Here is a 25,171-nt window from a genome sequence, read left to right as displayed (position 1 = left end):
ATTTTTATCTATCAAGTAATATTTAACTAATCTCAAATAAATTTTTTATAAAATTTAAGTCATTATTCTCAACAAAAATATCAAAATTGATCCTCAACTTTTTTATTATTGATTAAGAAACTCTTACAAAAATATAAAGATATTGATTTCGAACTAAAATTTCTTTTTTTTTTTTATAAGTTTTGTCCATCTTATGTATTAAAACAAAAAAGTCAAGACCAAGACCATCTAATTAGTAATCACTCGAATTTGGATCATAACATCTAAAAATGTTTATGGATTAAGTCAGATTTAAGTCAACCCTAATCAAATTGTTCTTTTTTTTTTTTAGTTTTTATAAACTTGAACATGAGCTTGGCCTACCCATCCACTCATATAATTTGTTATTTAAATAATAAAAATATATTTAAAATTAAAATTAAATAAAACATATTATGTTTTTATAAAACAAGATCTTCAACTCAAGTTTGAATTGGGCTCAAATTGTATAATAAAAACCTCATCAATATCCAATAACCCGATAATTTGATCACCTCATATGTAAAAGCTTGGTGTAACCAAAATTATCCAAAACCAGATCCCAGTTATCAACTCTTAATTGATCTAACACATGCAACACCTCCCAATTCTCCAAAGACTAGTAGTTTTCCTCGTCAACTCGATAGAGAGAAGATTTTAGTACTTTTTGAATGATATCTTTGATCCATTTTGTACCATTCTATATGGTACAATAGTATTTGAATGTTAGTTCAAATTTTGATAAGGTATAGTCAAAAAATTAAAACTTATTAAATAGATTTTGAAATAATTTTTAAACTTATTTAAGTTTGGAATTAGATTTTGGATAAAAAAAATTAAAATTCGAGCTCAATAGAAAAATGTCCAACCTAAAATATATATAATTAAAATATTATAATTATATAAATATATATGTGAATTTTTATTTTTATATTTTATTTAACAAAAGATTTTTAAAATTTTTTATTATATAAATTCGATTTAATGATGGATTTTAAATTTATTTTTTTAATATTTGAAAAAATTTTGAAATTTAAATTATTGATCATATTTGAACAAACATATAAATTATTAATATCAAATGTAGACCTGACTCCAATCTGATTTGGCTCATGAATCTCAACCACCTCACATGAACATTAATTAGGAACCGGCTTCCTAACATTAATTAACAAAATGCAGGATTGCATTCATGGCGTCATATACCTTTGTAACATGCCTTTGTAACTGATTTGACATTACAGCACTTCCCTCGTCCGATTGGATTCATGACCACAACGAGACAAATCCTAACCACAGCGCCCCTGTCCCCCGCTGCCAGCGCCTCTTGATAACCCTTTAAGCATGCAATTGCCATTAAGCATGCAATTGCCTAACGATAGAATTTATCTTTAGTGAGCTGGCATGCGCTGCATTGCAGGAGCCATAGACGGTGTTGAGGAATCAAACAAGATAGGAAAGGAAGAAGAACATGCAAAAGCCGAAAGCGGCATGAGAGAATTTGCTTTTCAGCCACCTTGCCTGGTGATTTTAGCATTGTTTTTGCTGGTAGTATATGTGCAGTTAAGTTGTCCAATGAGGCAATGACCCATTTTCTGATGTCTAAGAGTCCATATTAGAAATGATTGATGATGCAGGTATACATGATTGGAATGCAATGGAAGAGTTGGTTTACTGTTACATTGCTCTCAACTCACCAGAGGTTTATCAGGTTATTGTAAATGCTTTTCTGAGTTTGCTTTGTTCTTAATTTTCATTCTTATTAGTTTCTACTACTGTTTATAATTATATGTAATATATTTTTTGTTAGAAGTATGGCATTGGCAATTGGCTTGTAAAATCATATTGAAACTGGAAAATATTTGCTTCAAATCCCGAGCTTTCTGTTATATTTTAACCAAGAAATTGTGCTGAAGCATTTTGAAAACTAAAATGATAACTAGGTCCTGGTTAATTAATCCTTCATCATCGCTAACTTCTCTTGAATACATCAATTTTCTGCCATCCGACAGGTTCTCTGCCTGTCTTCTTGGTCCCTGCTCCATTTTAAAGGCCTTATGCAAACAGAAGAAAACAAATAAAATTTTCTAGCTTTAAGTTGTAGTATAAAATATGAATCCCTTTTTGCCCCTTCTCTTTTGACATGCTATGAATCCCTCTTTTTCTTGTCCTATGACAGTTGGACTTTCTCCTGCTTAATTGATGCCAAAAGGGGCACAGAAAAAGTTACACAAAACCTGACGCTTGTCATTGTAATTGTGAATTACTACTATATAACAATACTATTTGTTTTGTGAAATGCATCAACTCCTCCTTCTTGTTCCTCTCTAATTGTTAAAGATGAATTTGGAAAGAAATAAGAAGAAACGAAAAGGAAATAACTAGAGAATACAATATACTTTATTTAAAACAGTACCCTTGAATTTATTCGTCAAATTTCTAAAATCAAGAGCCTAGCTAGTTTCTCAGGAAGGTGGGTTATGTTTTCGAGTATAGAACCTCAGGAAAATGGGTTCGTAATTAATTCAGGAGTTTACAGAATCTTTTAGAGTTCCTTCTTCCATAGCATAAACGCTTTTAACAGGTGAAGTAGTAGTTGGCATTACAACCAAGGTCTTCAACTGCATCCCTCCAGATTCAGGAACCGCTTTTGCCAATTCTTCAATACCCGCATTTGGCTGAGGCAAGCATTTTATTTCCTTCTTTCTTCCCCACAAAAACGAGTACAAGCCGCCTATTATCATAACCGTGCCAACCACACTGAAATCATGAACCCATTTGTAGTAATGTAAGAGAACGTAAAATTTAGTATTGAAATATTGAAAAACGATGTATGCATGGTAAAGGATTGTATATTTGCATCTCTGGTAAATTAGTAGAAAGGAAACAGATCATACATTCCGAGTCTCATTTGTTCACCAAGTACTAAAGCTTCTGATATGGCAACAAAAATTAGGGCCAGAGGATTGAACATTGGAGCATAAGTTGGGCCTCGTTTAGCAATAGACCATGTAAGTATGCAGAATGTTGCTGCGGTACTTAGTGCTCCCTGCGGAATTCGCAGCTTATTCAAACCTTGCTGTTCCGGAAAAATAAATTGAGCATAAAAAATTTAAATGAAGAAATGGATCAGAAACTTTACCGAGTAAACTATAGTAACCAGCTGCAAGTTCCACTGTAATCTCCATGCAGACTTGTGCCTGTCTAAGCATAGGCCGATTGCTGCTGATTGTATGGACGCCATGATGCATGTTATCAGCGTTGCCCGGTATTTTGAAGGGAATACTTTGAGCAATTTGACCTGTTTTGAAAGTAGAAAAACTTATGAACTGAGTCGACTGACATTGTAACATCAAGAGAGGTTAATTAGTTTATCATTTTAATTCACACCTGCAATATATACCAAGTGGCATAGCACAAGCAACTGCCTACAAGCATGAAAGTTCCGCGAGTCCAGTGAGTCTCGGATACGTCCGTGGCAGCAGGTGTGTGAATATGGTGATCATGAGAAAGATAGAATGCTTTTCCCTTATACAGGCTAGTTGTCAGCGCTCCTCCCACGCACAAAATTGCACCCACAGTCTTAATTTTACCTGCTCTGCTGCCTAGTCCCAGCTTTTCCATTCTACAATACACATAACAAAAACATTTTCACGTTTCACACAATTCCTTAATTATTAGGCCTTCTTTCTGGATTTTGCAATAGCAACCATCAAATGTATTAATTTACCGGAAAACGATGGAGAAAACAAAGGTGACTATCGGAATTATGTTGAGGAAGTTGGTGGAATACGTAGCTGTTGTGTCTCGAAGACCATAATAAAATAGTCCCATGGCCATTGTTATCCTGCTTGATCATAAGGTTATATCAACGATTAGAAAATTAAATAATTAATGATTTTAAAATTAGCAACTTTAATTATTAGGTAGTCAAAGATCCAGTGCTCTTGAAAATAGAAATGATCTCATGAAAATGTAATTCTCAATTCTGAATTGGGAAAAGATTTAAAAGAAATATTTTAATGAGAGTCGTGAAATTTTTTACTAAAAATGATTTAGTAAAAGTTAAAATTAAAAATCAAAATGATAGATTAAAACGTCATATTGTATAGATTAAACTAGATTATAACCTTGCACAAAATAATTTTATTTATTTAATATAAATATATATATATTAGTTTCTTTTCAAAATTATATTAAAATTTTAAAATTTATAACATATATAAATTTTATATATATTGACTTGTCATTAAAATATAAACCATTTGAAAACAGCAAAAAAAAAAAAAAATGTATCTTTCCTTTGGATATTTTTGTTTATAATAATATTTATACACTTGTAAAATTACATCAAATAAAAATAAAGTATGTCTTTTCTAAAAAAATAAAAATATATATTATTGAATGATAAATTAAATAATAAAAGAAGTATTAACACATTTTTACTTCAGTAATCTCGACAAAATTATTATACAAAATATAAAAAAATGTTAGCAAATATGTGAAAAAAATAAATTGTAAAAAATATTATTTTTCATATGAATGAAACTGTAATAATAATAAAATATTGATAAAACTTTTATTATTAAGTATAAATTTAAATTATAAATAATATTTTAAATATTTTTATATATGATTTATCAATTTAAAATTTTTTATTTATTTATTTTTAAAAAATTTATAAATTTCGTCTCAAAAAATTCATGTAAGTGTTATCCTCTCAATGAAAGCCTAAGTTTATTGAATCTGGCAGAAGTTGTGCTGGACTTGAACTCGTTTTGATTGGCTCAAAAAAATGGAAGAAGTTCAAACCTTTAGACAACTATACAATACTTTTTGCTCATTATTTATATCGCTTAAATTCAATTTTGAAAGAAATTTTTGTTGAGACAGACTTGTGCTTTATCAAAAAAGCATTGAAATTGTAATTTTAATTATTAAAGGAATTTTTAATTTTAATAATCAAATTCAATCACGTAATATTAAGTATAAAAAGGTGTTGAGATATTTTTTTAATGATCTGCATGCCTTTAGGCTTCTTTTATCTTTCGGCAAATAATGGGGAAACTACGCTCCTCGTGGCTCACATCATTAGACAGGCAGAAGAAACCAAAAACAATAAAACTACTTGAAAGCAATCAGAAAAAAAAGAAAAGCAATCAACCCTTGTCCTTGTCCCTGTGTTATCAAATGCGTCTTAATCAACGATCAACATTATTGCCCCTCAAAAAAAATCAACGATCAAGATTATGTCTAAAAAAAAGTGAAAAAAATTGACAGGTAGATGATTGCCAAAAAAAAAAAGAAAAACTCCCATCGAACCAATTTAAAACCATTGTCCTTGCTTCTTTGTAATCATCATTTAATTGGTCACAAAAAGAATCAGCTGATAATCAATGAATCAGCTAAATTATGCTTAATCAAATAGCTGTCTCTAATTGAAGAAGAACGATGTTCATGCGTATGATTCAGATAAGTATGCTTATTATCTTTATGACTTTGTTAAAGGAAAAAAAAAAAAGGGGAATGTGTTTGTTTATGCTTTTTGAAAAAGCCCTAATATATAAGCTTGATTGTGATCTGCCAACAACCTTTATACATAGATATGAGTGATGTTGTGGAGAAAATTATTTGATATGCTATTTGGTGTTTTTTAATTTTATAAGCAAAATTAAAAAAAAAATTAACACATAATTTTTTAATATACTCTAAAGAGTAGGTATCATCATGTTAATTATATTTGTGAAATCTAAAAATTTTATTATTAATGTATTTGATAAGTTATCTTTTATAAAATCTAACAAATTTTTATTTTTGAGGTTTTTTATATAAAATATAATAGTGTAATATGTGAATGTTAAATTTTTAATTTTAGTGATTATAATTCAATTTTTGATAAAAAAATAAATTTTTGTTTTTGAAGTTGGTTAATATATATATAGAGCTCTACAGGTAAAAAATTTTATTATCTAGGTATTCTACAGTTCCTAAATATTTAAGAAAAGCCTAGGTCTTTGCGCTTAAAAACAGATGATTTGAAGGGTTGAAGGGAAAATAACAAGTTTATCCAGTTGTACAAGTCATTTTGAATGATGAAAAGAGCACTTTTATATCATCTTAAATTATGCCATCGTGAAGCTTTTGATGTTTGCTTTTTAATCAACGAAACGTGCAAAATATTAAGTTTCCATGATATACGAAACGCTTAGAGCCAAACACACAACGTTTGGTAATTACCAAAGCCCAAGAGGGAATAAAGTGGCTTACCCTGTCAAGGCATTGATGAAGAGCCAGAACCAAGTCGACCAGGCCAGCTTCTTTGCATTACCTCTGCAGCCATGGCACAAACAGGCGCAACCATCACATCTATGATTACAAACATATAGTTCTACATATATATGAAAAGAAAATGTGAAAAAAACAAAAAAAGAAAAAGGAAAATGGAAGAGAAAAACCTTTCCAGGAAGAAAGCAAAAGGAGCAACACAAAGAGCAGCAACCAAATGTCGGTAGGTCATGAGTGCAAAGATAAAGGTTCCTTGACTCAGTATGACTTTAGAAAGCAGCTGCTGCCCTGTTGCAAAGAGCTGCACCGCCAACATGCTCGCTGCCATCTGTGACCAGCCCAACCATTTCTTCACTGTACCCATTACCGCCATGCTCTCAAACAATTCAATCTTTCTAACTTCTCTATAAAAGCGAGTGAAAGAGAGGGAATGGGTAAGATTAATTAAGAAAGAGACTGGAAACGGCTGTCACCACTTTGTTTTCTGTTGAATTTGTATTTTTCTGATTCCCAATAAACACAGAAAAGTCAAAATGGGGTCGAAGAGGAGAAATAAATGCAGTGGCATTGGAAAATCCAAAGAGCTAGAGTCTCTTACAGATGCCAATGCCAAGCCATATATATATTCTGAGTCAGAGAGCTCTGTGTCAGTCATCGGCATATTCACGCAGTACATAACCCACACGAAATATGGCTTTGCTTGAGCACTCGTTTGATTTAACTCTTCGGGAGATTGGACCATGAAACTTTCTGTTTAATGCCCTCTTGAACTCTTGGATTCTATACATAAATGTACCTATATATCTACAAATATATCCTTTTATGGTAAAGCCTACTTAGGTCCACCAAAAGTTTTTTCTTATACGTCTATTATAATTGCCACATTAAAAGACCAGATTTAGATATAAAGAATGTGCAATTATTTAAGCAATAGTTGGTAAATGGATAAGATATCTTCTCTTATATAAATATATAAAAGTCAAAAAAAAAATTTTCAACTTGAATATCCTATATAATTGACATATAGTCGATCTTAAAATATAATTGTGTCATGCATTTAAATTTTTTTATTTAATTTCATTTAAATTAAAAAATTTAAATAATTAATTATATTTCTTTCCTTTTAAATTGTCAATTTAATTACTTCTCTTTTTACATTTATGTGACCTTTTATAGTTTTCTATGATTAAGATTTTAACTTAACTTGTATTAAATAACAATTTTTTGTTCAAATCTTGTATATACCACATCCATTAATACAAATGAAAAATTTACCCAATTATCAGCTCAAATCTTTTTTTCCTTACCTTGTAGTTCCTCTTATCAGTATATGAATAATAGTAAATAATTTTTCAAGTCTTAGCTCGAAAGGCATAAACAAATAAAAGATTGGAATAACTTCATATTTCAAACAGGCAAATTCATTAAAGTAGCAGCTTGGTAACAAATCTCAGCTTAGACTTTTAATTTTTAAATATTGATTAACTTTCAAATGACTTTCGAGAAATGGACCAAGTTTGAGATTGGTTTTAAATAATTTATCTGATCTTGATAAAAGATTTTAGGATTTGATATAAAGAACAACTCAGACCCTTTGATTATGTAACTTAAAATTTAAGATCGATATGTGTCTGAATTCAGACTTTAAATTTTTTAGGCATTAAATAATTTATTACTTCGAATTAAAGATACAGTAGGTAGATATATAAGGAGTTTGAGCTTTAAACTTTTATTCAACTCGAAACTTGATAGTACAAATAAGCGTCAAAATTACAAAATGTGAGCTTGGCCTAAAGGCCTTTACTGTTAATAAAATTTTAAATTATTTGAATTTCATATCCTTGGAATAGGATTTTCATTCAGATTTTATAGCCTATAGGTCCCATCCTGGATGACCTCTTTAATTATATAAGAGCCCATTCAATTCGGGGCCAACTTTCCGCCTCGATTATCAACTCCTGAGGCTTTCACTTTCTTTAACACTAAGTTACCCTTTTTTATGCTTTTTCATCAATCCCTCTTATTTTAAAAATTGGCAACCATTTGTTGATAAGCTACTAATCTTGTCAAAACAATGTCCTTTTACTCTTTGGTCAAATCCAAATTGGCTCTTAGGGCTTCTTCATTTCTCTCTTTGAACCCGAGCTCAACTTCGAGATTAGGGAAGTTGATCTCAACAATTACCATAGCCTCTATTTCAAAAGCCAGATTGAAAGGAGTTTCTATAGTGGTCTTTAGTGATGACTTTTATAGTTGTTCTGAAAGCACACAATACTCTAAAGAGCTCATCAGCCTATTTACCTTTAACTTTATCTAATCTTTTCTTGAAGGCCTCGAGTGTGGTTTTATTAGAATTAGATCGACCTCACTTTTTTGGTTTATAGTCGATCCATCAATAAAAAGTTTTCATGTCTCTTTTCTCTTCTATTCATCGACCTCTTTGGGTTGTTTGTTGGTTTCAATCGAGGTGCATTCAATTATAAAATCAGTTAGTACCTATGATTTTAGTGTTAACCTAAGTAAAAAGTGTAGATTGTAGTCATTAAGCTTTACCGTCCACTTGATCAGCCTTTTTAACAACTCAGGTTTTTGTAAAATTTACCTAAGTGATTGATCGATTAGGACATTCACCAGGTGGGAATAGAAACACGGCCTGAGCTTTCTAGTCGAAATTACAACAATGTAAGCCAACTTTTTTATTCTGGAATAGTTTATCTCAGACCATGTTAATACTCTACCCATAAAATATACCAATCTTTATTGCCCTTTTTTTTAAAGCCAATATCGAGCTGACTACTTGGTCCGTATTTGTTATGTAGAAGTATAATATTTTTTTAGGCTTTGGTTTTGATAGTATACGATGAAATAAGAGAAATTATTTGAGCTCTTTAAGTGCTTTTTGGCATTGAAGTGTCCATTTAATTTTGAGTTATTTTTAAAAATTTTAAAAAATGACAAGCACCGATCAGTCGACCTTAACATAAATCTAGTCATAGCAGTAATTTTTCTAATTAATTTTTATATTTTTTTCATTGAGGTCAGTGCTTTCACGTCTAAAATGGCTAGAACCTTATCATGATTTGCTTTATCCCTCTTTGATTTATTGTGTAGTTAAGGAACTTGCCTGATGTGGCAACAAAAGAATATTTGCTCGGATTAAGCCTCATGTTATACTTTTTGAACATATTGAAGGTCTCATTTAGATCCTTCAGGTGCATGATCAAACTCTTACTTTTGACAATTATGTCGTCAACGTATACTTTGATGTTATGGCTAATCTAGTCCTTGAATACTTTATTGACTAACCTTTGGTAGGTTATCCCTATATTCTTCAAGCCAAAGGACATCACTTTGTAACAATACAACTTTTCTTGGTCACAAATACGATTTTTTTCTCATCTTCCTTTAGCATCTTGATTTGATTGTAACTTTAATAAGCATCTATGAAGCTAAGCATTTTATGCTTGGCATTGTCATCCACCTATCGATTTATGCTAGGTAGAGGAAAGCTATCATTTGGTGAGCTTTATTAAGGTCGATGAAGTTTATACACATTTTTCATCTTCCATTACGTTTTTTCACCATAACAACGTTGACAATCCATTCGAAGTAGTATGCTTCCATGATGAAACTAGCTTTTAATAGTTTATCGACCTCTTCTTTAATTATTTTTTACCTTTCTATGGTAAATGTCCTCTTCTTTTGTTAAATTGACTTCATGTTTGAATCAATGTGTAGCTTGTGGACCATGATCATGAGATTTATCCTAGGCATGTTGGATAAGGCCTATGTAAACAAGTTGGCATTATTTTTTAGAAGTTGAATTATTTGCTCTTTCTGTTCAAGTTTAACCCCAATTTGCATGCATTTATCAACATTATTTTCACATAACGGCACAAGAATGAGGTTTGCTATGGTTCTGGTTAGCTAATATCAATCTCACGCCTTTTATTAATGATTTCCTTTAATTCAGTTAGGTTGGGACCATTTCCTACAAGGATAAATCCCGACGTGGATGTTAGTTAACTTGTTAGTAGAATAATGCATTATAAAAAGATAAGATTATCAAAATATAATTTTATATTCATGTGATCGGTTTAAAAGGTAGGTTCAATTAACATGTATGTGTATGCTGACTTCAATTTACGACTTCAATGAATTTTTAAAAAATTCCTTTTAAAAGTATGAACAAGTATCGAGCTTAATAGCTTAGTGCGGCTATTAGGAGTGCACTTTTTTTTTCTTCAATTTCTTTCTACTTCTTACCCTAGGTGTTTTCATTTACTTTGACATTTTTCACCTTAACCCCTACTCGTCATTGTTTTGGAACTTTTTAGCTTTGGATTAACTTTCAATTTGCTTTCTAGTCCTACATTTCATTGTAGTCACATAGATTGTCTCACCATTTTAACCTCTCCAACCCTGTTAGGCATCAACAACTTGATCTTCAGATGAAGAACTAATATTTCTCATAACATATTGGTTAGATCGACCTAATATCATATTATAGGTAGAGGAGACATCTACCACTATGAATTCAAATACCAAAGTGACATTCCTTGGCTCTGTACCCAATTAGATTGGCAACCTCATAGTTCTTTTGACAAACACCTATTCATTCCCAAAGTCAATCTGGTGGTAAATAGCTTCAACATGTCATCGGTTATGCTTATCTTCAACATTGTGGCATAGTATAAGATATCGGTGGAACTCCCACTATCAAATAGAACTCTCTTCACCATATAGTTGTAAACTATAGCTTAGATCACAACAACATCATTATATAGGAACTAGATCCCTTACAAGTCTTTCAAAGTAAAAGATATTATCTTGTCATTCTATTTTTTTTATGTTTTGGTTGAAAATTTACTAGCCATCACTGTTCCCTGATCAAATGTCTTTTTGGTTGACGTTGTTGTCCCCATGTGATCACATTTATTATGTTTAAAATAGGCATGTTATCTACATTATTCCTTTCATTTTCTTACTGCTCAGTTCTTTGATTACCACACATCGATTTTTTTCTCTTCTTCTATTTTTTTGATTTTTTTCTATCCTTTCTTTTTTGTCTCTTTTTTTGAAATCTATTTTCCCCTATCCTTATCTCTTTTAGTCCACAAATACGCCCAACCAACCTCTTTTGAACAAATTCTCAATTTTATTCTTCAGTTCAATACATATTTGGTGTTGTTACTGTAATATTTATAAAAACACATATTTTGATAAGATCTCTTTTGATGGTTTGTCTCAGTGGCTTTAGCCATCTAGTTGAGGTCATTTTCAATATGCATCAAAATTCTCTCTCTAGTTAGTGCAATGTAGTTATCATATCGTTGTATCGAGCTTCTAACCCTAGGGTATCCCATTATTCTTTTTCTTCTTAGAGGATCATATATTTTTTTTTCTTATCTCTAGTCGAGAAGGGCAATATGCCTCTCTCACCTCAGTTGCTTTTCATTGTAACTTCAGTGTTGATGTACTTTTTGACAATGAGTAGAACACCAGCCAAAGTCTTTAATGGCTCTAGGGAGAGGGTAAATTTGAAGTGGTATTCATGTCGCTTAATCCACTAGTCAAAATGGCAACTATAATGACATGTTCTAAGTCTTTAACCTGAAAAGCTTTAACATTAAAATGCATCACGTATTCTTTCATAAATTCATTTTGGTCCTAGTAGATTGACATTAAGCTTAATGAAGTTTTTTTAGTTTGTCGGTTGCTGACGAACTTAAATAAGAAGGAATGGTTGAGGAGTTATTTGAAAGTTATGTTCGATCTTGGTTCTAAACTGTAATACCATGATCGAGCTGCCCTTTCTAGTCCTTTACACATTAGAGTTTTATCAGCTCCCTACATTATCATGATAATCCGATAAAGATTTAAATGATCTAAATAGTTAAATATACTATCATATGTTTCTAAGGTCAACATATTGAACCATTTTAGTGGCATTGCTCGATCAATCTCCTTGATAAAAAGAAAGGTTTCTAAGAACCTTAGCTCTTCTTCAAAGACAAAAGCTTTATTCTTTAATTCATTCTCTAATTCTAGTTTCTTGTTCGGTTGGGATTCCAAAATGGCTTATTTGGATTTTTTAGTGGTGGTTTGTGTTTTGGTGTGTGTAAGGTAGTGGGCCATCAGTGTCACTTCTTCCTCATCATCTAATGCCAATGAGGCTATGATGTTGTAATAGCTCAGAGTTTTTTGACATGTGGGTTTTGTAGAGTGGTCGGGTCAGGAGTTTTTGAAGTCCAAAGTAGGGTAATGTTTTAGATCATTTCTTTTAAAAATTGAAGCTATTAGGTTAGGGTTTAAAATTGTTACATGGTGGGGCTTGCTATTACAGGTCTGTTAGGTTAGGTTAGCTGAGCTAGTTTGTCCGAGCAACAGCTACTTCTCATTCTTCAACAACTCTCTTTTTGAGTGGCATTTGTAGCTCAGCTAAATATAGATCCCCCTACTTGGAATGCCAAATATTTGTGTTGAACTGTCTTCAAAAAGTAAAACTTTGAAATTAAAATTATCTAAAAAGGGTAAAACCTTGAAATAAAAAAAATAGAAAAAGAAAGCAGTTAACAACAAAGGTCGAAATGGTCTTATCATTTGCATTTCGATGTTCAAGTTAGTGGTCAATCTAGAAAAGAAATAAGAATGTGATAAAAGCAAAATTGTTAAAGGGTTACTAAATGATGCTATTTGTATTTATGAAATGGGAGGTTTTGGACAGTCTAAATTACCTGAGATCAACCTTAAATATTAAAAATGATTTGATAGATCCAAGCTAAGCTGATAATTAATTATCCATTTAAAGTATGATAAGTCAACATTTAAAATGTCTAATATTTAAAATATTGAAGTGACCAAACTAACATGGACCTATAAATTTAAATTGACCTGACATGTTAATTTGATAAAAATAATTACTCTAATAAAAAAGAATTTTCATAATGGCCTTTGGAACTAAAAATATCCTTAACAACTACGTTTTTGGAGTCTTCTAAAGATGACTGTTCAGGGGGAAATGTGGCCATCCATTTATGTCACATCTCAAGAATTAAAAAGTTATCACTCGTCGGAGCTTAAAGCTATGATAGTATATCGAGAAATAGATGACAGATAGAATTCGAATGACAAAAGGATCATGGCTATGGTGTCGCATTCAACTATACTTCTAGTACAAGAATTGAATTAAATACTTATGTTACCTGTTTTTCTGATTGAAGTCCTCGTTGAAGCCTACTGATCCTGGTATGGAATATCCTCTCATCACCTAAATTGTCTTGTACGAAAATAAAAAACAATATCCCACAGATTCAGTGACCGTGTTGTCTTTCAAGGATTTTCGTTTTTGCTCGTCACCAGTTTTTGACTCGTCGATCGCAGAGCCATCAGTTTAATCCTTATCTTACAAATAAATTAATCTGGTTTGGAAGTACGACGGTCAATAAAAACGATTTGCAAAAGAACTGTCACAAATCCGGCCGACCCCCTTTTTTAAAAGTTGTTATCGTGCCACTGCAGTTGTAGAAATAGAAGTCCAACTTTAGACCGGAGCATATTTTTTATTTATATAAAAATGATATGAGGACATGATATAAAAATAATAAAAATAAAAATAATATAATTTAAATTTTTTAAAAAATTATAAATAAATTTAGTAAAATAAAAAAATTATATTTTATATTTTTATATCGATATAAATTGACATACGATTTTTATATAAAATATAATATTTTATATGATATGGTAACATAAATTATTAGATCTAAATATACCTTATTATTGATTCAGTCCTCACTCATGACCCCACTATACATTCACAGACCAATCAGATCATCACTGCAAGAATTTGTGTTAGCATGATCTATACTAAAAGTTTATTGACATCAATGTATGAATACGTTGATGAATGGGCATAGTTTGTGAACTTTATCAGCTTTATTTACAATTTGGTACTTGTTTGCTTGACATAAATTTTAAGTAAGAAAAAGGAAAGCATGGGTGTATTGTTTGTTTTTAAGAAAAAAGGGCCTTACTGGTTAATTTGGACCAAGCCAGTCGGGTTTTGGACATTGGGCTACTTTGCACACTAATCGAGTCGAAAGATAGGCCTAGCATAGAGGAAGTGATGGAGTTTCTGAGCACTAGAGCTCCCAGCAAGCCGACGCGAGGCCTTGTTCCCTTACAACAGTGCCACGAGTCTTTGCACTCGATATTCGGCCCATTCAATATTTGTAGGAGAAAAAATGGAACAGAGACTTTCTGAAAAAGACGCAAAAATTAAATAAAATTTTTTATGGTGAAATTTAGAAAAAAATTTTTAAAAAATAATTTAATAAATTTTAAACAGATGAATTAAGAGAGTTTAATATAAAAATTAATAATATGTAAAAAAAAATTAAAAATATTATTTATAATTCAATTTTAATCGATATTTATTCGACGATAAAAATTTTATAAATATTTTTATTAAAAATATTTATCTAAATATATATAAATTTTTTTAAATTTTATACATTTAATTTATATAATGAGATCTTTTAATATATCTATTTTTTTTCTAAATTTAGGTAATTTTTTTACATATGAAGAAAAATAACAAAATAAAAAAAATTTTAGCCTAGAATAAGGCACAAGCACTTATCTAATATCATTCAAAAAATACTCAAATGTTCTCTCTAACGAGTTGATGAGGAAAACTACAGTCTTTGGAGAATTGTTAGGTGTTTTAATATGTTAGATCAATTAAGAGTTGATGATTGGTATTTGGTCTTGAATAATTTTGGTTACACCAGACTTTTACATATGAGTTGATCAAGGTTGGGTTATTGGATATTGAGGTTTATATTTTACAATTTGAGCCCAATTCAAACTTGAATTGAAGATCTTGATTTATAAAAACATAATATGTTTTATTTAATTTTAAATTTAAATTATATTTTTATTTTTAAATAACAAAGTATATGAGTGGATGTGTTGGACCAAATCGATTAAAATTAAATTTAGTCCATAAATATTTTTAAAATTTATGGTCCGATTTTAAATTAAATGATTTTGGTTTCGATTTTTTTTAATTATACATAAGATGAACATAACTTATGAAAAAGGGATGAGGGTTTTATTCGAAATTAATATTTTTATATTTTTTGAAAAGTTTTTTAACCATTAAATCAAAACATTGAGGACCTTGATCTTGACTCTTAACTCTGTTAATTTTTAACTTGAAGTTGCTTCTTTAAAGTATATGTCTTTGATTTTTTTTATTTTTAATAAACGTAATCTTAAAAATAGTAGTGTATTTAAGTAAACACGTATTAATATCTCGTAGTGGCAGGCAACGAAGTTGTGTTTTTTGGTCATTGTGCATTTTGGTTTAATTATTCCATGGAGATTATAATTTGAGATAGAGATGTAAATAATATACTTACAAATTATTTGGATTTAATTTAAAAAAAAATTTAAATTCGATTATATTATTATCAAATCAAACTCAAATTAGAGTAATTTAATTTGAGCAAAACGAGTCGAGTTTAAGTATTTTAATATTTGACTTGAGTGTTCGTAAGCTTATTCAAATTTTTTTATTTTAATATATATGTTAATAATTTAATTATATTTTTACCTTTAAAATATAAAAATTTAAAACTAAAAGCCCTAAATCTTTTCTTTTCTTCTTTCACTTTTACACTCTCCCCTCCCCTCAAATGGCCCTACCTCTTTCACTCACTCACCCTTTCCAAACAATGCTACCTCTTTCACTTTTTGCCCCGTTCCTCTTTTACTTTATCTAAATCTTCCTTATAATGTTTCTACTTTAACTATTTAAAAAAAAAAAAATCTTTTTTATCATAAATTATGCTTGAAAGGTCGGTGATAATTTGCAAGAAGCGAAAATATAAATTAATTATATGTGTTAAGTCAAAATCCTATCTTGATAGGAACAACCATCATTTCCAGCATCTTTACTTTTTGCTATTTTTTTTTAGCTTTTTGAAAAAAATTTTGGGTATTCGTGGCATTTGTATTATTTTTTTGAGTATTTATAGTATTTAAATTTATTTTTGTGATAAAATATGTTAACAAAATTATTAAATTATTGATATCATCTTAAGATTTGATGATTATTTAAAATGATGATATGTGATTTAATTTTTTTTTATTTTCTTATTTTTTTAAAATTATTTTTATTGTTTTGAATTTTTATGTTTTATTGTTATATTCGAAATGATTTACAAAAAATTTTATTATTCTTAGTTTTTTATTCTTATTTTTGTTTTGTGAAGAATAAATATAAATTATAAATTTTTTAATATAATTTGAGTCGAACGAATTTTAACTCTACTTAAATTTTATTTCGAGTGAAATTTAAATTTAAAAATTAAAATTCGAGTTAATTTAAATTTAAATTTATAAATCAAATTTAAATATCCTACTACGCCAACTTAACTTAATTTGATTATACTCCTAATTTGGAGTCATAGAGAATGAAGCACGTGTCTTTTGCCTCTTCTTCAAGAAAAAAAAAAAAGAAAACGCTCCTCTTCCTTTTCTCAATATTCCGTATTGATCCTTTAGCTTTTTATTCAAACGTTTTTTTATCAACTATGGTTACTTTACCATTAGCACAAGATTCGACTCGATATTTTTGCCGAATTGCGAGTGTACGAACAAGCTCAATGCTGCCCCTGCGCTGCTCTCAATGTTTTTGAACCTGGAATGTTCCATTATACAAAATTGAGAAAAAAAAACGAAGAAGATTATCCTGAATGAATAATATATATTCTGAAGTGGATTTGATGAAAAATGCTATTACCACAAAATTATGAATTAAAGAATTTACGTAGACGAAGAGTTTGTGCTCTGAGGGTTTAGTAATCAAACAAGCTAAAAGAATAAAAAAAAAAATATAGTGAATGTGAAAAGGTAAAATAACTAATGAAAATCTATTAATATCCACCATCACAACTTTCGGCAGAAAAAAAAACAAAAAAAAAAAAAATTTATGGGGACCTGATTCCTTGACGCCGCACTGTACTTGAGTGCAAACCCCCCAACCAGAATCCAAACCAAACAACCATGATTTGATTTTGTTTTGTAATGTACCCATCCTTATCTTTTCAATAATGAATGAAACAAAATTTCCCAAAGATTTTTTTAATTTTTTAATTGAATGAAGTAAATGAAAAGTTTAAAGTAAGAAATTGTCATTAATGTCTTAATAATAATAAATATTTCCCAAATATATATTATACATATATAGTATCCAAGATATTTTGTTTTGATGCATTGTTAATGAGATTTAGAATAAGAGATTCCAATAGTGAGATAATAATGTATAAATTTTATATTATATTATTATTATTATGAAAAACCCTTAGGGAAGACTCAAGACTGCACACGGTACTTATCAATATATATTAAAAATAAAAAATTATATATTAAAAATAAAAATAAAAAGTTATATATTATGTTAATGTAAAATAATTTAATTATATAATTAAATATAATATTAGAGATTATAATAATGTAATTAAAATAATATTTAAAATTATGATATGATTGAAATATCATACGTTATTCTTTTCTTAATTAGTGAGAATTTTTTGGTAAATAAATAAGACACATTTACATAATATTTTCTCAAACCAGTGAATAATAATTTTTTTAATAGGAAAAATAAACTTATATAGTGTATTTTTTTGTAATTTTATATTTTGTAACTATTAATTTTAATAAATCTAAATATAAAATTAAATTATTTTTTATTTTATTTTTATTTATCTTTTTCATCTTTTAAATTTATTAAAATTAAATATTAAAAAAATAAAACTTTTTAAATGTTGAACTATGTAAGTTAACTCACGATATTAATTTGGTGCCACGAGTGTTCGCACTTGATATTCTTGCGGCCCAATTCAATATTTGTAGGAGAAAAAAAAGGGAGGGGACTTGCAGAAAAAGATTTTGATTTTCCAATTCAAAGGTATTTCTAGGGCTTTACCACTTATTAATTCAAATCCCTCTTGGAGTCTTTATCTTGTATTGAATCTGGAAACGGAAAAAAAAAAAAAAAAAAAAAAGCTAACAAAATTAGAAAGAAGGAAAATCATAGGAATAGAAGTCAATCCCTAAAACAACGAAATAGATAGCAAGGATTGAAATGAGTAGAATGTGGAGGCTGACTTCCCTTGACAACGCCGTGAGGACTCTTAGATATCTCCAGCAATCCTCCTTCTCTACTGCAGTTATCCGCCAGCATTCTTCTTCCTCTCCACGCCTCTCTTTTCCGCCTTTGGCCACCACTCTCCGCCACCTTCGCACAGGCCGCGATGCTGGCGTCAGGTAGTTTACTATTTGTATTTTTATACTATATTCTAGAATCCAATAATGATTTCAATTCTTATTTCTAACTTTTTGTTCAATTTTTAGTTACGAGACTACACCTCCAGTAAACTGGGGCATCCGCATCGTACCGGAGAAGAGAGCCTACGTGATAGAAAGATTTGGGAAATACTTGAAAACGCTGTCGTCTGGAATACATTTCCTTATCCCACTCGTGGATCGAATTGCCTACGTTCATTCACTCAAGGAAGAGGCCATTCCTATCCCGGACCAATCCGCTATTACCAAGGACAATGTCAGCATTCTCATTGATGGCGTTCTCTATGTCAAGGTCTTTCTTTCACCCTCTTCTTTGCTGCCCTTTGCTCAAGTTTAAAACATTTGGTCTATAATTTGCTTTGGAACTTTGCAGATTGTGGACCCCAAGCTTGCCTCTTATGGCGTTGAGAACCCAATCTATGCCGTCATTCAGCTTGCTCAAACCACCATGCGTAGCGAGCTTGGTAAAATTACCCTCGACAAGACCTTCGAAGAGAGAGACACTCTCAACGAAAAGATTGTGGTTCGTTTTCTTTCCTTGATTCTCCCATTTCAAATTTAACCTTATTAAATTACATGAATCAACCCGACATACAAATAAATTGAGTTTATAGTACAATTCTGGTTCCAGATTAGTAATGGGATAGGTAGAAGAGAGGTCAAGGCTCTCTACAAATCCTTTTTCTGCCAACAGTTTGGGAGGAGGCATTGTGAATAACTATTCTATTTTCCTTTTGTTTACTTTCACTTAGTGAAAAGAATGTTGTTTACACTTTGTGTTGAATATATATAACATTTTGGAAATTGTTTATGACTATTTTATTTAACATTTGATTAACTTATATCTTTCCACACATTTTATTTCTATGGAACGCTAAGGTATGCCTTTGATGGTTCCTGCCCGATGGTGTCAAGTTGAAAACCGTATGTTGTATGGCAGCTTTTTTCCCTAGTAGGGCGGGCAAGTTGATGTAGGTCTATCAGTTTTTCATGATTAACCTTTGTGTCAAAGCTTGATGTGACCGCTATGACAAGTTTATGCCTAATGTGTTATATTTCTTTTAGCTAGTTTGTTAAATGTCTGAGATAATTTTCCACTGACAAGTAATTCTGGAAGTGCCAAAATAGTTGGAATACCATATTAATCTTATACTCTAATTCCACCGTAGAAAGCCTCAAATTGCAGCACACAGCCCCTTTTCCCTTACTCCCCTCTTAACAAAAAGGATGATGATTCTTTTTAAATGACATGAGTGCTGCAGGAGGCCATCAATGTGGCCGCAAAAGACTGGGGTCTCCAATGTCTCCGATATGAGATAAGTGAGTATGGTTCTGCAAATATTTTCTTTTGGGCATTCTTTATGTTCCCAATACATCCTTCATACATATTTTACTTCCCTGTCATTCCAGGGGATATATCTCCACCCCGTGGAGTGAGGGCAGCTATGGAGATGCAAGCAGAAGCGGAGCGCAAAAAGAGAGCTCAAGTTCTTGAATCTGAAGGTAATGCAGTAATTTCAATATTTCTTTTCATTTTTAGCCTTAAGGTAGCATCTAATGGTACTATATCATCTTATTCGTTGATTTAGATGGCATGATTTATTCATAAAAGTTAATTCTAACAGGAGAAAGACAGGCCAACATAAATATTGCTGATGGTGGGAAAAATGCTGTGATCTTAGCATCTGAAGCTGCAAGAATGGATCAAGTTAACCGAGCGCAAGGTTAGTAATTATCAACTTGTAAACAGTCATTATGTTAAAAAAATGATGAGGCTTAATCTGAATTGTAATTGAAATTGATGTGGGTGATTAATTTTGATTATTTATCTGTTTATATTATCATGAACTCTCCTCATATGGACAATCCAAGCTGATCGAGCAACAATTTTATTATTGTTCTTGTCTCTTTTGATTACTTCCTTGATGCCTTGAATTTTTCCTTCTTAACAAACTAATTTATCAGGTGAAGCGGAAGCCATCCTTGCTAGAGCTCAAGCTACAGCTAAAGGAATTGCCTTGGTGTCTCGGTCCCTGAAGGAAAATGGGGGAGTTGAGGTGAGGTTCTTCCATCTTTGTCATCACGTTTGTGCATAATAGGTGCTAAGATTTATACCATCCAAGCTGAAACTATTAGAGGAGGATTCAAACAAGATTTCCTAGTCTACTTTTATGCTATCATTATTTTCCATGTGATAGAACTTAGAAGTTCGTAAACATGTTGGCCTCATAGTGATACTTATAAATGTCAAAGAGATCTCAATTCCCGGTGCCTGTGTCACGAGTCGAGACTTAAGCTTCGACCCGTGCGGCTCCAAGATTCGGACATTTACTCTTTCAGTGTCCCAGATCAGTATGACCGTCACGGTTCACAGTCTTGTGAGGTATTGTCCGCTTTGACTCCTCTGACCTCACGGTTTTGTTCCACAAAAAGCACCTTACAAGGCAGAGGTAGTGTGAACTCTTATATACCCCAGTGACTTTTCTTTTATATTTGATGTGGGATTCAAGGCTCGTCCTTAGGTCCGTGACATTCTCCCTCACCTAACCTCGTGACGCTCTCGTTACGGAGGCTAGCCACCCTGCTTACCTCTTTCGAGGGGCTTGGCGTGGATTGAACGGTTTAGGGCTGGTTCTGATATCATTTGTCATGGGTCGAGACTTAAGCTTTGACCCACGCGGCTCTAAGACCCGGGCATTTACTCTTTCGGTGTCCTAGATCAGCCTGACTGTCACGGTTCACATCCTTGTAAAGTGTTGTCCGCTCTGGCCTTACGATTGTCCCACAAAAGGCTCTTCACAAGGCAGAGCTAGTGTGAATCTTTATATACCCTAGTGACCTTCATTTTATATTCGATGTGAGATTCAAAACTCCTCCTTAGGTCCGGGACACCTGCACTTGTATAATGACTGGAGTGTCATTAGTTGTCTGAATTTAGTGACTTGATGCTCATTAGTTTTCTGGATTTGTAGATATAGGGAATATACCGAAGACATCAGTTTTTTTTTTTTTTTCAAACTTTCTTGTCCGTACTTCCTTCTTTGTCTTTTCCAGTTAAAGCTTGGTTCAGTTGTCTGTACAACTCTAGTTCGATCTTAGGAGATATTCAGTCTGTTCCCTGTATTGTTGTATGCTCTAAGAGGGAATTATTAGTCTCGGAGAGAGAAAAAACCCTTTGTTGATCCTGAGGTGATACCCAAAAGGATTTGTTATTTAAAGGAATAATTTTATGCTTATATGTAGCATTTTTTTTTAATTTCTAAGTGTTATATGAATCATAAAGTGTTGCTGAAGTCATTTGTAGATGTGAGGTACTGATATCATGCTCATTCCTAACTAAAAATGGGACTCAAAATTATGGTCTCTTTGGCAGGCAGCAAGCTTGAAGATTGCAGAGCAGTACATTCAAGCCTTCAGTAATATTGCCAAGGAGGTAAAAGAGAGATCTCAGACACGTATTGCGAGTATTAATGTTATCAATGTTTATTCGTTCTATCATGCTGCTTGAACTTGTCCTCTCTGCTCATTTGTTAGGGCACAACAATGTTGCTTCCTAGTTCTGCTGCAAACCCTGCCAACATGATTGCCCAAGCTCTCACCATGTACAAAAGCCTGGTCAGCGATGTTTCTACTGATGGTTCTCGTGTAAACATTTCCCCTGAGCTATCTGGAAGCACAAAGAATGCTCCCTCTGGAGAGACTGAAAGTGAAATCCTGAACCCTAAAGCCAAGGAAGCAAGAGACTCAAGTCATGTTGGTCAAGCTGGATTTTCACTTCTGGCCTCCAAGAAGAACGAATAAAATGATTTTTACCAAAATTCCATTGCTTGAAACCAGATATTTCCGGGTTCTTGTATGAAGACTATTTTGATACTAGTTAGGAGAAGGTTTTGAATATTTCAAAAAGAAAGGCAAGGATTTAGGGATTTAAGAATTGATAAGAGAGGATGTCCATTCATATGGTAAGAGTTTAGGACTGCGATGTGATACAGGCTGGGTATCTTTTTGAGCCTCGAGGCACCAACTAAAGGGTTAAAAGCCTATACGTAGCAGTGGGGTACAAACATTTGATTGGATTTAATTTCTTACGCTTACAGTCTAAACTGTAAATCAAATAAAACTTGATCTGTTTTTTTCTTCCATTTTTTTTCGAAGTTTTCAAGCTATCAACTATCATTTCTGCAGCAACATGTAAACTTATGATGTCCCTTCTGCCTACTACTCATTCCTCATGAAAAATACTACCAACAGTTCCAGGTGTGTTCATAAAATGGCAAGGCTTTCCTACTTATGAACAAAAAAATAAAGGGCATGATAAGTAATACGCCGGTAGCATGTAAGAGTGAGACCATCGACTACGTGAACCGTTGACAGCTGCCCGCTCGTGGGAGAAACAGTGAGTCCGTTTTTGTTTTGAAAGAAAAGAAAAATGTTCATTTTTTTGTCACAAAATAGATGTCTTTGGCCTGCCACTGTCACAACATTATCTCTGTTCCCGAAGAGTTCCATGGCAAGGAGTGGCAACGAAAATCATGGTTGCCTTTTCCCATCCAAACAAAGTGATAACTCTCCTGTTGCCAATGATATATAACTCATTTACTCCCATATAATTAATGAACTGGAAAAAGCTTGCAAGTTCTCACGCACTATGCTTGAAACGAATTTGACAAATGAAATTCAAATGAAAGTGCATTATTTTAAGAAATTCAGATGCAATAGAAGCTACTTGTGATGGAATATGATTCCAACAACCATATGATCAAAAGCAAAGAGTACATCACAGTTCACAATCATAATAGTTTCAATACAATTATGCAGAAGTTAAAACGCCATTATAGAACAAAAAGGAATTAGCAACCAAGCAATATTGAAGCTGAACAAAAACAAGAGATGAACAGAGTAAAATGATGGCCGAGAAATGAAAAATCTAACATTTACTTGCACAAATGCTCACGGATACGCCTGTCTCTGGGTACACTAAAAAGTCGACGATTTAAAAAGAGCCCTCTTTGTTCTTTTAGGGAAAAGAAAGAAGAGAAAATCAGATGAGGCCGAACAAAACAGAGAAGCCCAGAACAATGAGCCAAACTATATGCAACAAAAGTAGAGCCTGACCAGACAAAGATCCATTTCCACCATTATTACCAACCTCGCAAAATCCTATTTTGGCAACTTTAGCCCCAGCGCAATGAGCATCCGCACAGCCGCACCAGTAGGTAACTCCGTCGTCCCCGCAAACTGGGTCAGCCCTGAAGCAGTTGACGGGGCAGGAATTGGGTCGTGGCAAAGTGGCGCATGGATCGGCTTCCGAAGGCAATCGGATGGCCGAGAATTTCGGTTGTGATCCGCTGGTGAAGGAAGAGGAGAAAGGAACGAGCAGCAGCAGCAACATCAGGGACAATGTGGATTCACGGAATGGGATTGGAAACAACACCACCATGTTTGATTGATTGATTGATCTCAAACTCGAAAATGGGTTCTCCGTGAAAGGAATTTTTAAGAACATTAAAAGTGGGGGCAAGCTTTCCTTTTGTTAAACGAAAAAGGGAAAGCTCGCCTTGCGTTTCTTTCTTTCCCGACTCAGACAAAGCAAGATTGAGGCAGAACAGAGGAATGGAGGAAATCAAGGCTTAATCCTTGCCTCGAAAGCAAAGAATTTATCTTACATTACATGTACGTAAATACGAAAAGAGGAAAGCTAGAGAAGGGAAGGAAAAGGAAAGATAATGAAGGTTCAGAGAATACTAATACTATAATTATTAACCTTTTGGTTTTGTTCTTAGCTGTCCAATACAGTTTACAGGTTTTCCATTGATGACGATTGATGCCAGGCTTAAACTGCTTCTCAATTATTCTTATGTAAGTATGTTTAACTTGCATCATGCCACGTGGAAAATCAGTTTACTAATTTTTTATATTTTTTAGGTTAATTAGGTGGGACGCTGGCTTGAATCCAATTTATTTTTTATTTTTTATTTTTATTCTTTTTTTTTGAAAAATTTATCGTGTTTCTTTTTTTTTTTTTTTGCAAAAATTTAAAGATAAAACATCCAAATAAAGGTTAACGTGAATATTTAAATTAACCTCTTATTCCCAACAAAATATATATTATAATTTTTTTATTTTTTTACTTGTGGAACCCACTAATATAAGGCTTTCAACAAAAAGTCCTATATCATATATAGATATAAAATTAAATAATAATAAGATATATATTTTTATATATATCATATGGTGGCTTGAGATAAAAAACTAAATTGGCCTTTGATACATCCTCAATTTTTATTAAAAAATTAAATCAAATTGATTAAATATTGATTTTTTATAAAAGTATTTATATTGAATTAAAATAGATAAAAATATATCAGATATTGAATTAAAAATATATTGAATACTACGTGCGCACCTCTATTAACATTTATTTTCTACAAAAAATGACCTAACTAAAAAAATTAATAAATGAAAAAAAAAAGCAAAAAGTAAAAGA

The 25,171-nt window shown here is 31.8% G+C and overlaps 3 protein-coding genes across 4 annotated transcripts; 1 reads left to right on the top strand and 2 right to left on the bottom strand.

The window, feature by feature from the left end:
• Positions 1–2,396: 2,396 nt before the first annotated feature.
• LOC111279841 (WAT1-related protein At1g43650-like) lies at positions 2,397–6,899 on the bottom strand. 2 transcript variants are annotated; one of them, XM_022866906.2, is made up of 7 exons: positions 6,474–6,899; positions 6,286–6,348; positions 3,749–3,865; positions 3,409–3,643; positions 3,161–3,319; positions 2,916–3,067; positions 2,397–2,778 (listed from the first exon to the last, which is right to left on the bottom strand). In XM_022866906.2, exons 1-7 carry the CDS (start codon positions 6,674–6,676, stop codon positions 2,544–2,546), a joined length of 1,164 nt encoding a protein of 387 aa, XP_022722641.1. In that variant the 5' UTR covers positions 6,677–6,899; the 3' UTR covers positions 2,397–2,543. The 2 variants fall into 2 exon arrangements, with proteins under 2 accessions (XP_022722641.1, XP_022722647.1); XM_022866912.2 differs by lacking the exon at positions 3,749–3,865.
• Positions 6,900–18,164: 11,265 nt separating this feature from the next.
• LOC111279824 (uncharacterized) lies at positions 18,165–22,826 on the top strand. Its single transcript, XM_022866882.2, has 9 exons — positions 18,165–18,645; positions 18,733–18,976; positions 19,058–19,207; positions 19,947–20,004; positions 20,095–20,187; positions 20,310–20,408; positions 20,650–20,741; positions 22,058–22,117; positions 22,219–22,826. The coding sequence occupies exons 1-9, from the start codon at positions 18,464–18,466 to the stop codon at positions 22,483–22,485; spliced, it is 1,245 nt and encodes a 414-aa protein (XP_022722617.2). The 5' UTR covers positions 18,165–18,463; the 3' UTR covers positions 22,486–22,826.
• A 777-nt stretch (positions 22,827–23,603) lies between these two features.
• On the bottom strand, positions 23,604–24,335 carry LOC111279834 (uncharacterized). The gene has a single exon (XM_022866893.2). It carries the CDS (start codon positions 24,188–24,190, stop codon positions 23,726–23,728), a length of 465 nt encoding a protein of 154 aa, XP_022722628.2. The 5' UTR covers positions 24,191–24,335; the 3' UTR covers positions 23,604–23,725.
• Positions 24,336–25,171: the final 836 nt, after the last annotated feature.

Source organism: Durio zibethinus, chromosome 17 (genome assembly GCF_047325235.1).
Source record: "Durio zibethinus cultivar Kanyao isolate XHJ-2024 chromosome 17, ASM4732523v1, whole genome shotgun sequence".
In the NCBI taxonomy this organism is placed as follows: Eukaryota; Viridiplantae; Streptophyta; class Magnoliopsida; order Malvales; family Malvaceae; genus Durio; species Durio zibethinus.
Note: the sequence above shows the minus strand (reverse complement) of the source record. Positions and strands in the feature narration are given on the sequence as shown.

What these genes read in the sequence shown, in the direction of transcription:
- LOC111279841 (XM_022866906.2), bottom strand. Translation starts at nt 6,676, where the DNA reads ATGGCGGTAATGGGTACAGTGAAGAAATGGTTGGGCTGGTCACAGATG. An exon ending in GTTTTCTCCATCGTTTTCCG is followed by an intron (nt 3,644 to 3,748) that starts GTAAATTAATAC and finishes TGTGTATTGTAG; the next exon opens with AATGGAAAAGCTGGGACTAG. An exon ending in GAACAAATGAGACTCGGAAT is followed by an intron (nt 2,779 to 2,915) that starts GTATGATCTGTT and finishes TCATGATTTCAG; the next exon opens with TGTGGTTGGCACGGTTATGA.
- LOC111279824 (XM_022866882.2), top strand. Translation starts at nt 18,464, where the DNA reads ATGAGTAGAATGTGGAGGCTGACTTCCCTTGACAACGCCGTGAGGACT. An exon ending in ATGGCGTTCTCTATGTCAAG is followed by an intron (nt 18,977 to 19,057) that starts GTCTTTCTTTCA and finishes GGAACTTTGCAG; the next exon opens with ATTGTGGACCCCAAGCTTGC. An exon ending in AGGAAAATGGGGGAGTTGAG is followed by an intron (nt 20,742 to 22,057) that starts GTGAGGTTCTTC and finishes TCTCTTTGGCAG; the next exon opens with GCAGCAAGCTTGAAGATTGC.
- LOC111279834 (XM_022866893.2), bottom strand. Translation starts at nt 24,190, where the DNA reads ATGTTCTTAAAAATTCCTTTCACGGAGAACCCATTTTCGAGTTTGAGA.